The 20689-nt window shown below is 37.5% G+C and overlaps 1 protein-coding gene across 15 annotated transcripts in view; it reads left to right on the top strand.

Moving 5' to 3' along the window:
• The window catches only part of GPAM (glycerol-3-phosphate acyltransferase, mitochondrial), a 72636-nt gene that overhangs the window by 31321 nt on the left and 20626 nt on the right, over positions 1 to 20689 (top strand). For 11 of the 15 annotated variants that reach the window (XR_015155787.1, XR_015155786.1, XM_086379011.1 and 8 more), the window contains 7 exons: positions 1324 to 1454; positions 2701 to 2823; positions 6004 to 6077; positions 8324 to 8437; positions 10179 to 10325; positions 17327 to 17423; positions 18042 to 18178. Coding sequence is in view for 11 of the 15 variants with exons in the window: in XM_086379011.1 (XP_086235137.1) it covers positions 1324 to 1454; positions 2701 to 2823; positions 6004 to 6077; positions 8324 to 8437; positions 10179 to 10325; positions 17327 to 17423; positions 18042 to 18178 (823 nt within the window). In the remaining 4 variants the exon portion in view is untranslated. Of the gene's footprint in view, positions 1 to 216; positions 588 to 1323; positions 1455 to 1504; positions 1588 to 2700; positions 2824 to 6003; positions 6078 to 8323; positions 8438 to 10178; positions 10326 to 17326; positions 17424 to 18041; positions 18179 to 20689 lie in introns of those variants that run through there. The other 4 variants (XR_015155788.1, XM_086379022.1, XM_086379019.1 and 1 more) reach the window with 2 other exon arrangements.

Below are 20689 nucleotides of genomic sequence, written 5' to 3'. Positions count from 1 at the left end.
CCATCTGGTTGGTGACCACAGATGGTAAACAGAGGAGGGATTCGAGCTCGGATGTATTTGGCTTCAGAGTCGGCCCTCCTGCCTCTCTCGCTTTCAAAACCCACGGTTGGCTCCCCTCAGCGCATAGGCTGGCTTTTCTTTTTGGGTGGGGTGGGATCGGGGCACTTTTCAACCTTGGACAAACGTGTGGAGGGAGGAGCGAAGCGTGGGCTTCTTATTGGCACAGGACCGTTTCCCCCTCTCGTCCTCCCTTCATCACTGGGGCCAGCCAAGTCTTCATTTTCCCAGGCAGCCACCGGCTCCCCCTGTCGTACCTACATTTTGCGCCTGAAACTGATAGCTGAGTTTTATTTTATAATAAGAAGAGCTTTCATGCCAAGTGCATTGGTTTACTCTTCCTTGCCCTCGCCTATTTGTTAGATTGTTACTTAGGTAAAATTGTGAAGAATGTGTATAGTTATCCTGAGAATTACAGTTACCACTATAAATCCAGATGGGGATTGTAAAGAAATGGGAATCTGCCCTCCAAGGAACTGTGTTAACCTGAACATGAGTTTTTAAGGTTTTAAAAACTGATTTAAGGCCAGGTGAGAAATAATCAAAAGCTGAAATAATTTGAGGATTAGGTTAGAAAATTCTTATATTTTAATATCTTATTTATTTATTTATTTATTTTTTAGCAGTTCACTGTTAGTGAATGTTTTTTCTGAGGGTGGGAAAAGGCTTATTGCAAAGATATGAAAACTTATAAATCAGATATTTCAGAACAGTGTTTTCTTGTTTTAGAGCTTTGTAGATGTATTAAAAGTGCAAATACCATTTCATTTAAGGCAGCACAAGAAAATAAACTTAATTCAGTTTAAGTGGGAAACGTTAGAGGTGCACTCATTACCTTTGTCCATTTTACATTGCATGGTATGTATGACCAAAAATTCCCAGCACATAATTTTTCAAAAATTACCTACTTGTGTGCATACATGTAACTTTAAATTAGTAAATGCATATTTGCATCCTTCCAGGAACTATTCACTTAACACAAATAAAATATTATTTGTCACATACCTGAAACAGGGTGATAATTACCCTTGTGAATTCATAGCTGTTTTGTTCATGAAGTCTAAAGATACAAAAATTTTTTTAAATCTGGATGACCTGAGTTCATATATATACATCAAAGTCCAGTTTTATACAATGACTAAGAAGTCCTCCTTAGTTCATTTGACATCCTACCCTGAAGCAAAATAACATAGAAATCAGAATTTTGAGTTCTACTATTTACCCTCTGGATCCCTTATTAACTTAAACGGTATACATTTTTTACAGCACATGATTCGGGAGTTACGCTGTGTGACATGGATGAATCTGCATTGACCCTTGGCACGATAGATGTATCTTATTTGCCAAATTCTTCTGAATACAGCATTGGTCGGTGTAAGCATGCCACCGAGGAATGGGTAAGTTTAAGATACAGGTTAAAAGCATCCAGCCTAAAGATGTTCTTCTCAGTGTTAATGAAGGAGGATGTACGGGAAGCATAAATTCAAATAGACATTAATAGCTACAGAAACTGCCTCCAGCTGTTTGAAGGTTAGTTTACGAAGTCTAATATTTAAAAGTTCTTATGGTATTATGTTATTGGGAAGAAAAAAAATGGGTAAGAAGTGTAAGGACGGGGATTATGTTAAAAAGCAAAATACTTTTGCAGAGGAAAAAAGCCTGTTTGTTCTTTTGGGTGGTGTAATTTAACCAGAATTTTTTTTTTTTAATTCTGTTTCTGTTTTATATAATTACATTTCAGAAGTGTGAATTTTGTAGTGGAAATGAAGTTTATTTAAATAATTGAAAATAGAAATTTTAGTATGAATCCCAATCCAAAAGGCATTTTTTGGCGGTTTTTTTTTTGTTATTGTTGTTCTTGTATTGTTTTCTCTATGTCAGCATAACATGGAATGTTTTCAATATTTCTTCAGATATTTCTTCAGTCTGCTTCAGATTAAAAACAAAACAGAACTTTTTTTGGGGGGGTTGGAGTTTTAGGTGGTCTTTGCGTTTCTTTTTGAGAATGTTATATCACTGGGACTTGAGCAACTGATGAATTCAAAGTTAAGAGAAAATTATTTAGACAGAAGAGCAGAATTTGACCCTAATTGGATAGTATGGCTGTAATTTCAATTCTAGACTTTAAACTCACTTGTTAGGATAAAGGAATGTTATATAAGTTGACCTTGTTTTTCCTTTAAAGTGAATTATTTTAAGCTATGGTATAACAACTTGCTTACTCTTAAGTAAGGTCTTTGTAGTTCTTTTGTAGGAGTGTGTGATTTAAGAGGGAGGGAGATGAAGTGTTAGCATAGGGCTCCAGGGGTCTGGCTTTATTCCTCCTGCTACTGTCAGAAGGCTGTCTGACCTTTTCCAACTTAACGTTTAAACCTTTGAATGCTGCTTTGAGTGTTGCCAGCTATTGCTATTCTTAGGTGCTCAGCTTTTGCTTATGATCCAAGCTCTGTTCCAGGTGTCGGTCGTGGACGGAGTCCTTGAAACGAAAAACAGAAATGCGGGCTACCGAAAGGAAAATGTGTCAGAAATTTCTCTTCTGTCTCGAACAGCTTAGTTTTAAGAGATTTTTAGAGTTTTGAGATCAAGTAGACAAGTAGAATTTTCTTGCCCATTCATACACTACTTTTCCTTAATATTTATTAGGGTGAGTGTGGTTCCAGGCCTACTGTCTTCAGATCTGCAACCTTGAAGTGGAAAGAAAGCCTAATGAGCCGGAAGAGGCCCTTTGTGGGAAGGTGCTGTTATTCCTGTACTCCTCAGAGCTGGGTAAGAATGTTACCTTTAATACCTTTGTCGACCTTTAATAAACAGAGTCTGTCCATGGAATTCTCCAGGCGAGAATACTGGAGTGGGTTGCCGTTCCCTTCTCCAAGGTATCTTCCCAACCCAGGGATGCACTGTAGGCAGATTCTTTACCGTCTGAGCCACCAGGGAAGCCCAAAAAAACAGAGTGAAATATGTGACATGGATTTCCAACTTTGTGTAAACTTTATTTTTGCTTAGTCTTAATGGACTTAATGCATTTTTAGAACTTAGGTCCACGTTTATGAACCAAATATCCCAAGTAAAAATGTTGATCTAATTTTTCTTTCTATTCGTTTATTCAATGAATATTGGTCTAATAGTTGGTGCCAGGCAATATTTTGTTTTGTTCTTGTCTTAGTATGACTTTAGGGGGAGAGTAGGTCTTCCTTTCAGATAACTCTTCCAAAGAGTTAATGGGATCCTTCATGTAACTTCAAGACATTGAAATTTAGCACTGAACTTTAAAATGCTAGCAAGATGAACGAGAAAGAGAGAAAGAAAGCGTGCATACACATATGCACATACACACACATGTGAGTGTGAGTGGGACAGAAAAAGAAAGTAAAACTGTGGCTTTACCCTTTTGCTAAGTGTCTGTTCCCACAGTGGAGGGGAGTGCAAGGGGGTTTCTTTTGACTCTGTGATAGTGAAGGATGGTCATTAAAATGTCAGCATGAAGATTTAAGAAAGGGTGTGATGGGTTTGTTGTTTGTATTTTGGTGGGAAAAAGCCATGCAAAATCTTCCACATTACAGTATAGTATCTCAGTTGATTGGATAAGTATGCATCTGAGGGCATTTTGCCAAGAAGTGTGAGCTCGTTCAGGAATGTAGACTCTAATATGGCTGTGATCTCAGGCAGTAGAGTCACCTGGATGGTAAACTCTCTCTGGGATGGGCTAGTTATTAGAGCGTTTAAGTGCTGTTTATTAACCCTGCCATTTATTGAGGTTGCTTCTAACCTGTGTGGATAACTACCGCTGCTGTGTGAGTTTTCCACTCAGGGTTGGCTGGGCAGGAAGTAGAATTTCTGACCCAGCATAAGGAGTTTATTAATCTGGGAGAGATTTGTTTAACAAGCGGTTTATGTTAAATATTCAGGTCTGCTCAAGAACATCACGATAGAAATAGTGTTCCTCTTAAATCACACATAACCTTGTTGAAATAGTTTGGTGGACGTGAAGGATCATGGAAATTTCTAGTCTAGGAGTAAGGCCAGTTCTGATTAATAGGCCAGTAGAAATAAAGATTTAAGTAGAAGGTCATGTGGCTTTTCTTTTAGATCTGGCATCTCATCTAATTCTAATTTTGAATGGTTAAAAGAGCAAAACAATACTTTAATGTGTTCTTCAGTCAGAAATTATTTGGTGGTGGTCATGGTTTGGGGTGGGCAGAGATGAGTAGCATAATAGATAAATGATTTTTGCTTAAATGTAGTACCTCATGGTGCTGAACTTGATCTTAAGTTCTTCCACGGCCTGTTTATATAAAATAATTTTTGACAGTATTTTTATAGTGATTTTCTGCTACCTTTTCTCTGAAGTCCTATTTCTCTAAAGAGATAGCACTTAAGTATTTTGACATCTTCTTTTGTGGGTCTATTATGCTTTCAGCATTTATTTGTGGAAGGTTTACCTTTTTTGCCTACATTGTTAAAGTTATGGCCTTTATCTGTTTAGCAGAACTATTTCTGGATTATCTTCCAGGATTATTCACAAAAAGGGTGACCTTTAGTCATATGTTTTCTCATTACGTAGACAATCATTTTAGGGGACTGGAAAGACCCCACACTTTGAAGCAAGATCTGGGGTTGACTACTAGCTTCTGCCAGCCTCAGTTTTCCTCCTCTAAAATGGGCATATGGGTTACCCTGAGGATGAATGAGATAATGTATGTTATAGTCCTCAAGAATTACTGTTATTAGAGTGAATGATTTGTCCTTGCCAAGTCATTTAATATATAAAAGAAATATACATGTGTGCATGCTGAGTTGCTTTAGTCCTGTCCAACTGTTTGCGACCCCATGGACTGTGGCCTGCCAGGCTCCCCTGTGCGTGGGATTCTGTCAGCAAGAGTACTAGAGTGGGTTACCATGCCCTTCTCCAGGGGATCTTCCTGATACAGAGATTGAACCTGCATCTTTTATATCTCCTGCTTTGGCAGGTGGATTTTTTACCACTAGAACCACCTGGGAAGCCCAAAGAAACATATAAAATATATAAAAACAGACAAATAATATTAAAAATAAAAACTGTTCTTATATTCACAAAAGTCCTATTATTATAATTCTCCTTATTCAGATGAGAGAATGGAGGAAAAGCTTGCTCAAGGTCATATAGCTGATCAGTGGCATAGTTGGGATTCATCTCCCCTCTCTACTGCTAGTCTGATTATGATGGAATGTGAAGATATTTATTTATGATTTTCCATTCTTCCAATTGTACTTTTTCATATACTTCATAAAGCCATTTACTACATTAAGAAAAGTTTTAAAATCATGCTCCTCTTAATCTCTAAATAAACTGAAGAATATGTTAGCAATTATGGGCAGAAGTCATTTCTCTGACGGCCACAGATAAGATGTTGATTTAGAATACATTATTATCCACTCAGCTAGTAAAGTGAGTGAATTAAACCAAAATTGGCAGAAAAGAGAGTTCCTAAAAAGAGACTTGTAATGTCTCTTAATATTAAAATACCATTAAACTGAGAAAGGCAAAAAAATAAAATAAAATGAGGGTAATAATTCTTATGTGTCAGGATTATTGGAAGATTTAGTAATCTCAAAATAATAATACATGGTACCTAGCATAGACTGAGCGATTTTCACTACTACTACTTAGCATAGTATTTTTGTATTTTTAAAACAGTGAAATTTCCAGTATTCCTTTCAGTGACAAGCCATCGTGACTTTAACTCTTTCTGATTGAGGGTGGGGGGCTCGGCAAAGGGAGAGGCACTATTTCCTTGCAAGATGCTGAGGAGTAGTTTTGAGTTTGTGACTTTTGAAAGCTAAAAAGTACTTTTCAATAACACATTTTTCTTCATCTCTGATTTTTGAAAGTCCTCAAAAACTATTAATTTGAGTGAGCTCAACAATCCAGTTGTATATTTATGTCTATATTTATTTTGTTTTATATAGGATAAATTTTTCAACCCCAGTATCCCGTCTTTGGGTTTGCGGAATGTTATTTATATCAATGAAACGCATACAAGGTAAAAATAAATTTCTTATATTTCTAATGCATGTCAAGAGAAAGACTCCATAATAACCAACCAGTGCACTTTAAGATGAATCTCTTTATATTTTTTTTGAAGAGTTAATAGGGTATTAACTTCTAACATATAATACTTTATCTAAAAATTGGAACCTGAGAGACCTATTACTATTCTCCTGCTGTATTATATAATATTTTCATGAGACTATAGATATTACTTAGAGGTTTCTTTAACTTATTTATATATTGATGTTGCTGCTGAAATGTGCCAAAATGTGATAGAAATTTGTCGGAGGAGAGGTGTAGGTTTGAATGTCTTATGTTATATTATTATTTTATACTTAAAAAAGTATCACTTTCTGAAATCTGCCTGATCTATAGAGTGAGTATTCTTTGATTTATTACTGGCTTAAGTCTTTTCTTAGAATTCTTACTTCCAAATTCTAGGCATCAGAGTGAGAGAAAAAGAGGCTTTATTCTCAGTGGATTTAGGCTGGGGGATGAGGAAGGAGGGTGAATGTCTGCAAGACAAGAGCAGAATGGGAGCCAAAACCACTACCAGTCCTTGTAGTTCCAAGAGTAAATTCCTGGAGGCTCAGGAGATGAGAAATACGTGAAATCTCATGAAAAAACTGGCCCAAGAAGTCAGATACTTAAATTTTAAGGCTTTCTGATGTTACTGCTCATATTTTAATGTTTTTATAAATGAGCATATACTTGCATATATGTTAGCTAAATTTTTTTTTTTAATAGAACTAAGATCAAGAGATGTGGTTTTGCCAATTTCTATGCTACCCTTCCTTTCCTTTCTCTCTTGTTTTCTTAAGTTAAAAGGAAAGAGCAATTTTTTTTCCTCTGGTTGACATGATTAAAATCCTAAGCAAAAGAATCCCATTCAGTCTCTTCCTTATGTAAGTAGATATTTTACATACAAAACTGAGGAGTTCATTTGTTGTCTTCACTTGGAGGCAGTCAAGGAAAAAAAAACAAAAAACAAAAAACATGTGAGATAAACATACACTTTTTAGCATGTTATATTGACTAGACAATATGAAACTATTCAGTGTAATAAGCTTCCTGTACAGGTGGATTGGCTATTTAGCCCTTCTCTGTGTTGCAGGGAGCAAAGCCTAAACAGTTTTTGCACACACACACACACACACACACACCGCTTTCAGTCTGTTGCAAAGGGATTTCATCAAGAGTGTGGACTTTGTACATTCCAGTAAACTGTTCACTGAAAGATTTTAGAATTAAACACTTAACATATTGGGCCAAGTTGTTCAGAGAACTGAGACAAAGGGAAGGAGGAAGAAAAAGAATGCCAGGAAGGAGAGTTGAAGGAACATGTGATTCATAAACAATTCTCCCCCAAATTACTTTTTCTTGATTGAAGACTTTTGTGTATTTTCAGAATTAATTTGTAATTGAAATCTTCTACTGTCTGGATATCTTTATGGAGGAAATGATAATGAGGCATTATATAATCATTACAAATGGTTTCAAATCGTTGCATAATGAAATCTTATAGGATTCTTGTTCTGAGATCCCTGTCTTTAACCCTCATTCAGTTAACACATAGTCATTGTCACTGCTGGAAGTTTGTCCTGTTTCTTAGGTATGTTGAGTATGTTTTATAAAAAAGCCAAAAACAAAAACATAGCAAGAAAACTCAGTAAGAGCTTCTGGCTTCATAAGTCCAGAGTACAAGTACTCAGACTGCTGTCTAGTTAACCTTGACTTCTGTCAACTGATCAGCCTTATCAATTCAATTTGTGAGTCAGTGATCACCTTAGAAGAATTACTGTAATGACAACAAAAAGAAAATTAGCCCTTTGTGGTACGAAAAGATTGCCAGATTACTTTTTATAGCCTGTAGCTGTAGCTATAAGCTATATAAGCTTGTATATAAAGCATCCAACATATTTAGTTTTTAAGTGGTATTAATAAAGTAAGATGCTTACATTTCTTTTGTTTTTATATTTGGATTATTAGTTTGCAGAGCAATACTATTCAAGCATTGATACACAAATTCCAAGTTTAAATTTTAGCTGAGAGTACATGAAAGAAAAGAAATAAAACTGTCTTCATAGCATCCTGAACTACTTACTAAGGAGAATTTGCTACAGGAAAACCCTAAATCTCTGGAACAGGTGAAATGAGGATTTGTTTTTACAAAAGGGAAGCCTCTGAATAATAGGTATTCCTAGAGTACTTCTCTGCTAAATCGTTTTCATGTTGCAGGCACCGAGGGTGGCTGGCAAGACGTCTTTCTTATGTGCTTTTCATTCAAGAGCGAGATGTCCATAAAGGCATGTTTGCCACCAACGTAACTGAAAACGTGCTGAACAGCAGTCGGTAAGGGTGGGATACTGTTGTAAGGGGGAAAGGCAGGGATGGGAGTGGGGAAGTAATTTCCTTTATTAACCTTTAGTTTCTCTGGGACTCTGTCCCAAGAGGAGTTTGTGTTTCCAAACATTAAACGTTATAGCTCCAGAAGAAAGCAAGGAAAGGCAAGAGAACAGATGGTTTTGGTGCCATGTGGGAAGAGCAGCCTTGTTTTATGCATGAATAATGGAATGGGGTTCTAATATGAAAGGCGAGCTGGAATTCAGATAGGCAGATATTTCCAGAGTTCTCTGTTAAGTGTTCTGTAATGTTAATATTGGAGACCATGCAATTCCTACTTTACAGCCAGAAGAGAAGCTCATTTCATATTTCTGTCAAATAATTGTTAAGCACGTAGGCACAAATTGTTTTATTAGAAAGGCATTATTAGAAATTTGAAGAGAATAAATAATTGTCCTTGCCCTCAGAGGATCTTGATTAAAAATCGGAGAGACCTACCTGAACTCTGATGGAGTGGGGAAATCATTAAACTGTGGGAGTTTGGGTGAAGGTTGATCTCTATTCCACCGCATTGCTGTGGCCCGTGTTAGATACCTATCTGGATTTGGGGAGCTGGAGACCAGAGTGGATTGAAAAATGCTTAGAAATGCAAACCCAGTGGTACAGTTGTTAAGGGCTGAGCAGTAGTGGCGTGTAGTAGGTACCTTGCTATTTACTGAATGAACAAGTGAATAGTTGATCATGGCGGTGTAATAACTGCGGGAATTACTTGTGAAAGCATTCCTGACCATACTGATATAAATGCTGTTCAAGGATAGGCTTAGGCATGGTATTTCAGAGTCCTGTGGAATCGGTCTTTTTGTAGTAATGAATGATGGGGAGTTTTGCTGTACATTATTCTAAAATCAGCAGCAGTGAGAAGAAAAAAACAATTGTTTGAGAAACTCCTTTGGATTATTCTGTATTCTGTTTTCTAGGTAAAGCCCATCAAGTGTGTTTCATTTCATCCAGATGTTTTGACTTGTAACTAGGATGTTAGAAGTTATTTTTAGGAGGTTTAAACCTCATGCATTCTTCCCTAAGTTATGTGGGAGATTTACAAGATTGGGTTAAATCTTCCCTTTTACCTTATAGCTTACTGGTCTGTGCTGTTTAAATCTAAAGCTGTGCCTTTTAAAATTACTGACTTGGTTTGGAAAACGCTTGTGACTATTTATGCCCACCTTCAATCCCTCCTAGAGAGTTTTGCAGATATCCCACTCATAGAGTCATAATGTAAATGAATAATAAGTAAAAGAAAAAATTATGTTACTTTGGCAGTGGGTTTGGGGTACCTCTGAATTACATATCTAGAAGGATAATCTTTCTTTCCTTCCCTTCTGCCAGAGTGTAACTTTGTGTCCCTCACAGCATAGCTGAAACATTTAAATTCACATAGTTGTTACCCAGTGAATTTGAATTAAAATTTTAAATATGCCTTCCAGCTTCCTCAGGGAGTCATTGATTTAGGAATATAATATACTTAATATTTAATAAACAGCCAAAGAAAGCACTTCTAACTTGAGTTTATTCTTCTGTGTTATCACATTTAAAAGAGAAACTATATTTTGCTTTGTGATTTGTTTTATTTTATTTTTTAACTTTACAATATTGTATTGGTTGCTTTGTGATTTGTATCTGTAGTTTATAAAATAATACAGACTGTAGCATAGAGCCAGTTACGTTGTCTGTCTTTCCATTTTGAAATCAGAGTACAAGAGGCAATTGCAGAAGTGGCTGGTGAATTAAACCCTGATGGTTCTGCTCAGCAGCAATCAAAAGCTGTGAATAAAGTGAAAAAGAAAGCCAGAAAGATCCTTCAAGAAATGGTTGCCACCGTTTCACCAGCAATGATCAGGTATTAAAAGGCAAAGCAAAAAACTTTAATCAGGGGTCATCTGGTTTTGATCAGATAGGATGGAACCATTGGACTTTCCTAATATACTGCTCTTGGTCCAAAAGAGGTTTTTAACATATTCTGATGTTAAAAACTGACTCCTCCATATATTCTTATTTAACTCTCAGGAGAAGTGGCGCTTGGGATGCTTCAGGGTACCTCAGTCTCTGTCAGTTGATAGCAGCTCTTGTATTACTGCCGCTGCCTTCTATACTAGTTGTGAGTTAGGTTTCACATGCTCGTGTCTTTTTATTTTCTTTTAGTTTCATTGAGATATAACTGAAAGACAGCACTCTGTAGGTTGAAAGTATACAGCATAATGACTTGACTCACATCCCCTATGAAAACACAATGAGTTTACTGAACGTTTCTCATCTCATATTGACACAAAATTAAAGATATAGAATGAAATTTTTTTTCCTTGTGATGCGAACTCTTAGGATTTACTCTCAACAATTTTCTTATATAACACACAGCAGTGTTAATTAATATTATTGTGTTGTATATTATATCCCTAGTCCTTATTTATCTTATAGCTGGAAGTTTGTATCTTTTGACTACCTTCATCCAGTTCCTACCCCCGGGCCACCTTTTGCTAACTACAAACCTGACCGCTTTTTCTGAGTTTGCATGGAAGTACAATTGATCTACCACACCATACAGCTCCTGGATGTTGTGTAACCAGCTCCTGTTACACAACATTAGTAGCTCAGTATTAAAGTACATTTCAAAATGACACCACTATAAGTTTAGTTATGATTTGCCAACACACACAGATACTACATTATTGACTAAATTCCCCAGACTGTACATTTCATACTTGTGGCTCATTTATTCTACAACTGAAGCTTGTAGCGCTTGATCTCCCTCACCTATTTCTTACCTCCCCACCTGCCTCTCCTTTAGCAACCACCTGTTTTTTTCTGTATCTGTCTTGTTATGTTTATAGTTTCATCTTGATTTTTAGTTTCCACGTGTAATCATACATTATTTGTCTTTCTCTGTCTGACTTTTTTCACTTAGCATAAGTCCAGCCATATTGTCACAAACGGCAAACTTCATTCTTTTTTATGGCTGAGTAATAATCCATTGCACATTTTTGAGTGTGTGTACACACCACATCTTTTTTATCCATTCATCTATTGATGGGCACTTAGGTTGCTTCCACATCTTGGTTATTATAAATAGTGCTGCAGTGAATATAAGGGTGTATATATGGCTTCTAATTAGTGTTTTCATTTTCTTCGGATAAACATCCAGTAGTGGGATTGCTGGATTATGATAGTTCTATTTCTCATTTTTTGAGAAATCTCCATATTGTCTTCCATAGTGGCTGCCCCAATTTAAATTCCCACCAGCCACGTACAGGGGTTCCTTTTTCTCTACATTCTCTCCAACACTTGTTGTTATTTATTGTCTTTTTGATAACAGCCATTCTGACGGGTGAGGTGATAACTCATTATAGTTTTGATTTGTATACTCCCAATGATTTGTGCTGTTGAGCATCTATTCATCTGCCTGTTGGCCATCTGTGTATATTTGGAAAAATGTCTATTCAGATCCTCTGCCCACTTTTTAATTGGATTGTTTTTTGTTGTTATTGTCTTGTTTGAGTTTTTTGTATATTTAGGTGTTAACCCCTTATCAGATATATCTTTTGCAATTATCTTCTCCCATTAATAGGTGGCCATTTTGTTTTGTTGAGAGTTTTTTCACTCTGAAAAAGCTTTTTAATTTGATGTAATCCTATTTCTTTATTTTTGCTTTTGTGTCCCTTGCCTGAAGAGACGTATCCAAAAAAAAATTACTGACTGATTGCAAAGTGAATATTGCTTATGTTTTCTTCTAGAAGTTTTATGGTTTCAGGTCTTAGATTTCAGTCTTTAATCCATTTTGAATTTATTTTTGAGCATAATGTGAGAGAGTAGTCCAGTTTGATTTTTGCATGTAGTTGTCCAGTTTCCCCAGCACCATTCAGAGACTCTTTTCCCCATTGTACATACTTGCCTCCATTGTCACCAATTTGTTGCCCATACAAGTGTGAGTTTCTTTCTGGGTTCTCTGTTCCATTGATCTATGCATCTGTTTTTGTGCCAGTACATGCTGTCTGTCTTGATTACCGTAACTTTGGGGGATAGTTTGAAATCGGGGAGCGTGATGCTTCCACTTTCGTTTTTCTTAAGATTGTTTTGGCTATTTCAGATGTGTTTCCATACAAATTTTAGACTTACTTATTCTAGTTCTGTGAAAAATGCCTTTGGCATTTTGATAGGGATTGCATTGACTCTCTAGATTGCCTTGGATATATGGTCATTTTAACAATATTAGTTCTTTCAGTCCATGAACACAGTATATCTTTCCATCTACTTGTGTCATATTCAATTTCTTTCATGAGTGTCTTACATATTTCCAAGTGTGGTATTATACTTGTTTAGTTAGATTTATTTCTAGGTATTTTATTCTTTCTGATGCATTTGTGAATGAGATTGTTTGCTTAATTTTCATTCAAATAGTCTGTTGTTAGTGTATAGAAATGCACCTGATTTCTGTATATTAATTTTGTATTCTGCAGCTTTACCAAACTCATCGAAGAGTTCTGGTAGTTTTTGGATGGCTTTAGGATTTCCCTAGTGTCTTTGTCATCTGCATACAGTAATGGTTTCACTACTTCCTTTTCATTTTTTGTTGTTATTCACTTGCTCTGTCTTGTCTGACTCTTCATGACCCCATGGACTAGAGCACGCAGGCTTCCCTGTCCTTCACTATCTCCCAGAGTTTGTTCAAGCTGTCTATTGAGCCCACGATGCCATGAAACCATCTCATCCTCTCTCACCCCTTCTGCTCCTGCCCTCGATCTTTCCTAGCATCAGGACTTCTACCATTGAGTTGGCTCCTCACATCAGGTGGCCAAAGTATTGGAGCTTCAACTTCAGCATTGGTCCTTCCAATGAGTATTCAGAGTTGATTTCCTTTAGGATCGACAGGTTTGATCTCCTGGCAGTCCAAGGGACTCTCAAAAATCTTCTCCAGCATCACAGTTTGAAAGCATCAGTTCTTTAGCGCTCAGCCTTCTTTACGGTCCAACTCTCACATCCATACATCACTACTGGAAAAACCATATATTTGATTATATGAATCTTTGTTGGCAAAGTAATATCTCTGCTTTTTAATATGATGTCTAGGTTGGTCACAGCTTTTCTTCCAAGGAGCAAGCATCTTTTAATTCCATGGCTGCAGTCACCATCTGCAGTGATTTTGGAGCCCAAGAAAATTAAGTCTGTCACTGTTTCCATTGTTTCCCCATCTATTTGCCATGAAGTGTTGGGACCAGATGCCATGATCTTTGTTTTCTGATTGTTGAGTTTTAATCCAGCTTTTTCACTCTCCTCTTTCACTTTCATCAAGAGGCTCTTTAATTCCTCTTCACTTTCTGCCATAAGGATGGTATCTTCTGCATATCTTGAGGTTATTGATATTTCTCCCAGCAATCTTGATTTCAGCTTGTGCTTCATCCAGCCTGGCATTTCACGTGAGGTACTCTGCATATAAATTAAATAGGCAAAATGAAAGTATATAGGCTTGACGTACTCCTTTCCCAGTTTGGAATCAGTCTGTTGTTCCATGTCCTTTTCTAACTGTTGCTTCTTGACGTGCATACAGATTTCTCAGGAGTCAGGTAAGGTGGTCTGGTATTCCCATCTCTTGAAGAATTTTCCACAGTTTGCTGTGATCCACACAGTCAAAGGCTTAATGTAGTCAATGAAGCAGAAGAAGATATTTTTCTGGAATTCTCTTACTTTTTCTATGATACAGTGGATGTTGGCAATTTGATCTCTGTTTCCTCTGCTTCTGGGCTTCTCTGGTAGCTCAGATGGTAAAGAATCCTCCTGCAATGCAGGAGACTGAGGTACAATCCCTGGGTCAGGAAGATCACCTGGAGAAGGGAATGGCCATCCACTCCAGTATTCTTGCCTCGAGAATTCCATGGACAGAGGTCCCTGTCGGGCTACAGTCCACGGGGTCACAAAGAGTCAGACATGACTGAGTGACTTTCACTTTCCTCTGCCTTTTCTACATCCAGCTTGAACATCTGAAAGTTCTCGGTTCACATACTGTTGAAGCCTTGCTTGAAGAATATTGAGCATTACTTTACTAGCGTGTGAGATGAGTGCAGTTGTTCTGTAGTTTGAGCATTCTTTGGCATTGCCTTTCTTTGGGATTGGAATGAAAACTGACGTTTTCCAGTCCTGGGGCCAATGCTGAGTTTTCCAAATTTGCTGGCATGTTGGATGCAGCAATTTCACAGCATCATCTTTTAGGATTTGAAATAGCTCAGCTGGAATTCCATCACCTCCACTAGCTTTGTTCAAAGTGGTGCTTCCTAAGGCCCACTTGACTTTGCATTCCAGGGTGTCTGACTCTAGGTAAGAGATCACACCATTGTGGTTATCTGGGTCATGAGGATCATTTTTGTATAGTTCTTCTGTGTATTCTTGCCATCACTTCTTAGTATCTTCTGCTTCTGTTAGGTCCATACCATTTCTGTCTTTTATTGAGCCCATCTTTGCATGAAATGTTCCCCTGGTATCTAATTTTCTTGAAGAGATCTATAGTCTTTCCCATTCTGTTATTTTCCTCTATTTTTTTCTTTGCATTGATCACTGAGGAAGGCTTTCTTATCTCTCCTTGCTATTCTTTGGAACTCTGCATTCAGATGGGTATATCTTTCCTTTTCTCCTTTGCCTTTAGCTTCTCTTCTTTTCACAGCTATTTGTAAGGCCTCGTCAGACAACCATTTTGCCTTTTTGCATTTCTTTTTCTTGGGGATGGTCTTGATCACTAACTCCTGTACAATGTCACGAGCCTCCATCCTTAGTTCTTCAGACACTCTGTCTATCAGATCTAATCCCTTAAATCTATTTCTCACTTCCACTGTATCATCGTAAGGGATTTGATTTAAGTCATACCTGAATGATCTAATGGTTTTCCCGGCTTTCTTCAATTTAAGTGTGAATTTGGCAATAAGGTATTCATGATCTGAGCCACAGTCAGCTCCTGGTCTAGTTCACTGATTACTAAAATGTCGATGTTCACTCTTGCCATCTCCTGTTTGACCACTTGCAGTTTACCTTGACTCATGGACCTAACATTCCAGGTTCCTATGTAGTGTTTTCTTTACAGCATCAGACTTTACTTCCACCACCAGCCACACCCACAGGTGGGTGTTGTTTTTGCTTTGGCTCAGCCTCTTCATTCTTTCTGCAGCTGTTTCTCCACTCTTCTCCTGTAGCATATTGGGCACCTACTGACCTGGGGAGTTCATCTCTCAGTGCCATATCTTTTTGCCTTTTGATACTGTTCATTGACTAGATGGACCTTTGTCAGCAAAGTGATGTTTCTTCTATTTAATATGCTGTCTATGTTGGTCATAGCTTTTCTTCCAAGGAGCAAGCATCTTTTAATTTCATGGCTGCAGTCACCATCTGCAGTGATTTTGGAGCCCAAGAAAATTAAGTCTGTCACTGTTTTGATTGTTTTCCCATCTATTTGCCATAAAGTGATGGGACCAGATGCTGTGATCTTCGTTTTTTGATTGTTGAGTTTTAAGCTGGCTTTTTCACTCTATTCTTCCACCTTCATCAAGAGGCTGTCTTCACTTTGGATTTCTTTCATACGTTTTTCTTTTCTGATTGCTATGGCCAGGACTTTCAATACTGTGTTGAATTAAAGTGGCAGGAAAGTGCATTCTTGTTATGTTCCTGATCTTAGAGAAAACGCTTTCAGCTTTTTACCATTGAGTCTGATGTAAGCCACGGGCTTGTCATTCATGGCCTTTCTTATGTTTAGGTATGTTCCCTCTGTATTCACTTTGTTGAAAGTTTTTAATTATAAATGCATGGTGGATTTTGTCAGGAGCTTTTTCTGAATCTGTTTAGACGATCATATTTTTTTTTTAAATTTTCAATTTGTTAATGTGATGTATCACATTAATTTTACAGATGTTGAATCATTCTTGCATCCTGGGATAAATTCTGCTTTTCATGGTATATGATGCTTTTAATGTACTGTATTGTTGAATTGGTTTGTTAATATTTTGTTGTGGATTTTTGCATCTAGTTCATCAGTGATACTGGCCTGTGATTTTCTTTTTTTGTGATGTCTTTGGTGTTGCTATCAGGTGATGCTGCCCTCTTAGGATGGGCAGAATCAGAAGTGTTCCTTCCTCTGCAATTTTTTGGCATGGTTTGAGAAAGGTTTGTGTTAACTCTTCTACAAATGTTTGGCGGAATTCACCTGTGAAGCCACCTGGTCCTGGACTTTTGTTTGCTGGAATTTTTTTTTTTATTACTGACTGTGTTTCATTACTGGTAGTTGGTCTGTTCATATTTTCTATTTCTTCCTGGTTCAGTCTTGGGAGATTGTACATTTCTAGGAGTTTGTCCATTTCGTCTAGGTTGTCCATTTTATCAGTATTTGGATACAGTTGTTTGTAGTGATCTCATATGACCTTTGTATTTCTGTAGTGTTGATTGTAACTTCTCATTTTTCACTTCTAATTTTATTTATTTGAGCCCACCCTCTTTTTTTCTTGATGAATCTGCGCATACTTATGTCTTAAAGGGAGTGATTTGTATTCAGGAATGGGATCACTCTGCTCACCTAACTATTTGCTTGACTATAGCTTCTGAAGTATAAATTATGCAAGTAGAGTAAAATATAAGATTTTAGTACACAATAAATGGATGCTTCTGAGTAGTACGTATGTAAAATCAGTTCTTTAAGTCCATAATTCAGATGTACACATTCACATATATACACGCACATGTGCTCATAACATGAAGTCAGTTACAATCACGCTTAGGTTTTAGGTTCAAAAGTTTAGGTAGATAGCTGTCAAACTATGTATGTGTATATATATAAATATGTGTATACATTAAAAAACTTTTTAAACTTCCTTTCAGACTGACTGGATGGGTGCTGCTGAAACTGTTCAACAGCTTCTTTTGGAATATTCAGATTCATAAGGGTCAACTTGAGATGGTTAAAGCTGCGACTGAGGCAAGAATTATGGGAATCTATCATTCTTTTCTCTCCACATTTTGCAGAGTGATTTTGGAATTTTGGGGGAATGTTTTTTTGTATACTCTTGTGCAGTCCCACACATTTGCAAGTTTCCCCCATGTGAGACAACTACAGTATCTTTGTATCTGGGGGGACAACTGGTGTAAAGAAGGACCTGTCAGCAACATGCAGGATTCCTTCTGTAAGTTACCTTGCAATAATTCTGAAAATCAGATAGAACAGTCCTTATTTTATGAATGAGGAAATAAAGGCACATATAGATTAAGAAACTGTCCCAAGTTATGGCCAATAAGTCATTTCTCTAGAATTTCAAACCAAACCAACCTTGTGTCCAAAACCTACATTCTTTTTATATAATTAGGGCTTCCTCTCAGAAGATATATGATGGAGTCACCTTGATTGCTCTCTTTCTTCCCTGATTATTTTTCATTGTTGCAGTTGTTTTTAGCTAGATAATATATAATTGAAATATTAATTGCCATTCTTATTTACTGAAAAATGTTTTTACAGAATGAGTCACTAATTAGCTAGTGTTTGAATTTGTAATTCAATTTTCCATTTTAATTTTAAATTTGGCGTCTTTCCTTTTGCCAGATGAATTTGCCGCTTATATTTCTGCCAGTTCATAGATCACACATTGACTATCTCCTGCTCACTTTCATTCTCTTCTGCCATAACATCAAAGCGCCGTACATTGCTTCAGGCAATAATCTCAACATCCCCATCTTCAGGTAAGATCACCTTATTTTGAAAGTTAAGGTATGAAGATTATGTTTTGAATTTTTATTTTTCTATTACAACTTTAGATACATTTTATTGTAATGAGGACATTAGGATTTTTAGCTTTATTTTAAAAGAATGCATGTTGTGGGAAATTTGAAAAGTACAAAAAAGACTGAGCAACTAACACTTAGATCAATTCTGACTGTATTAGTTCAGACAAAAGATGATGAAGGCTTAAAGGTATAATAGTTCTCTCAGAGAAGCGGTCATAGATTTGAGAAGTGTTTAGTCTCAAACTTCGGAGCACAAAGCATCACTCAGGTCAGCTGTATGAGGAATAGAGAGCGAGAGGAGGATGAGTGTGAGAGTGACCCGAGGGGAGCAGGCTGGCGGGTCATGCAGGCAGGGCCTCACAAGGGGGCGGTCACTGCTTTGCATGCCAGGGAGTCTGATCCTCAGCCTCACAGTCCAAGCAGTTCCTTCGTAATTCCCTCGGTTCAGAGTTCTGTAGCTAATCTGACTCACATGAGTGAAGAGAAGCCATTCATACGTGCAGTCAGCCGATGCTTGCCCACATGTTCTCCAGGCAAGGGTGAATAAGACACATAGTCCTTGCTTTCAAATAGTTCATATAAAACAGTGGGGAATATAGACAAACAGCTAACTCTAATCCACTGTGATATGATGCTACAGACTTTTCCAAGTATCATGCTTTTCCAAGGATCAGAATATCTATGCTTTTCCTCATGGATACCTCTTCCTAGCATCAAGGAACCTGGAAAGTTGAATTAGAAAGTCATCAAAAAATATGTCTTTTTTGAAAGGGAGCTTCCCTGATAACTAGTTGGTAAAGAATCCTCTTGCAATGCAGGAGACCCCAGTTCAATTCCTGGGTTGGGAAAATCTGCTGGAGAAAGGATAGACTACCTACTCCAGTATTCTTGGGCTTCCCTTGTGGCTCAGCTGGTCAAGAATCCGCCTGCAATGCGGGAGACCTGGGTTCAATCCCTGGGTTGGGAAGATCCTCTGGAGAAAGGAAAGGCTACCTACTCCATTATTCTGGGCTAGAGAATTCCATGGACTGTATAGCCCATGGGTTACAAAGAGTTGGACATGATTGAGCGACTTTCACTTTCACTTTTTCCAAAAAGTGTTTAGGCATAGACTGAGCATGAAGAGGGCTATTTCATCTGGGCTCTAGAGAGCCTTGCCCATAATAGTTTGCGTCTTCTATAATCAGAACAATTTATGTCCTCATTCCCTCTATGTTGGATTGGTTCTCAAGGTGGCTCTCTGGGAATTGCCTAATAAACACTGGTAATTTCTTCCCTTTTCGTGACCTCTGTGCCAGTTAGCTTATTATTCCTTCAGCTATGACAGACTCTAAATAATCTGACCTGTTTATTTGCAGTGTTCTTTTGTTGCATGTCAGTCTGTACAGTCACAAAGCACTTTTCAGGAGGGGTTATTTTTGTGGATGGTTCATCTCCTTAAGAATTTGTTCTGCAAAGTTTAACTTTCAGAGAGTTAAGTTAACTTTCAAAGACATTAAGTTCCAGGGATATCTTACTGTCCTCCTTATGCTGACTATCAGAGCAGATCAGTCGCTCAGTCGTGTCCGACTCTTTGCGACCCCATGAGTCGCAGCACGCCAGGCCTCCTTGTTCATCACCAACTCCCAGAGTTCACTGAGACTCACGTCCATTGAGTCAGTGATGCCATCCAGCCATCTCATCCTCTGTCGTCCCCCTCTCCTCCTGCCCCCAATCCCTCCCAGCATCAGAGTCTTTTCCAATGAGTCAACTCTTCGCATGAGATGGCCAAAGTACTGGAGTTTCAGCTTTAGCATCCAAAGAAATCCCAGGGCTGATCTCCTTCAGAATGGACTGCTGACTATAGAAGGTGCCAAAACTGTGTATTAATATTTACATTAATATCACACTATTTGAACAGAGGAGGAGGCTCTGAGCTTGGAAAGGTTGACAAGTATTGGAAAAATTCTGCCTCCTATCAAAATAATTCATCAGTTTTGTAGGCAGAGACATGGGGTTATAAGAATTGTTTGTTCTATGTGTGCGTAAATGAAGCAAATTTTTATTTCATGCTTTGGGAGGATGGTTATGCTTGGTTCCAGTTTGATAAACTTATCCTTATCTCACTGGGATACTCTCTAAGAAATAACTTATTTGAGAAAATTTCCCCAAAGGAGCTTTTTTAATATCACATTCATCTTGAAGTGAATGTGCCATAGGAAAATTTGGGGATGTCTAAAGATCAGTGTCTTGAGACCCTGGACAGGGTTTTAAAATTGAGCAGTATTTTATAATCCTCTTAAAATCTGTACCAGCACCTTTGCAGGGTAATGTATCATGGAAACTCCTTTTGGCATATAACAGATGTAACAGAGCTTCATTATACACAGCGACATTCTGAAAGCTAATGCATAATGTAAATGACAGAAATGTGTCAACTATATGGGTAATGTCCAGATTTTCATAATCAGCAGCTCAAACAACACC

The sequence above is a fragment of the Bos grunniens genome, chromosome 26, assembly GCF_055505025.1.
Source record: "Bos grunniens cultivar Pamir isolate PY7600 chromosome 26, Bosgru_T2T1.0, whole genome shotgun sequence".
Classification (NCBI taxonomy): Eukaryota; Metazoa; Chordata; class Mammalia; order Artiodactyla; family Bovidae; genus Bos; species Bos grunniens.
This window is presented reverse-complemented; position numbering and strand designations above follow the sequence as displayed.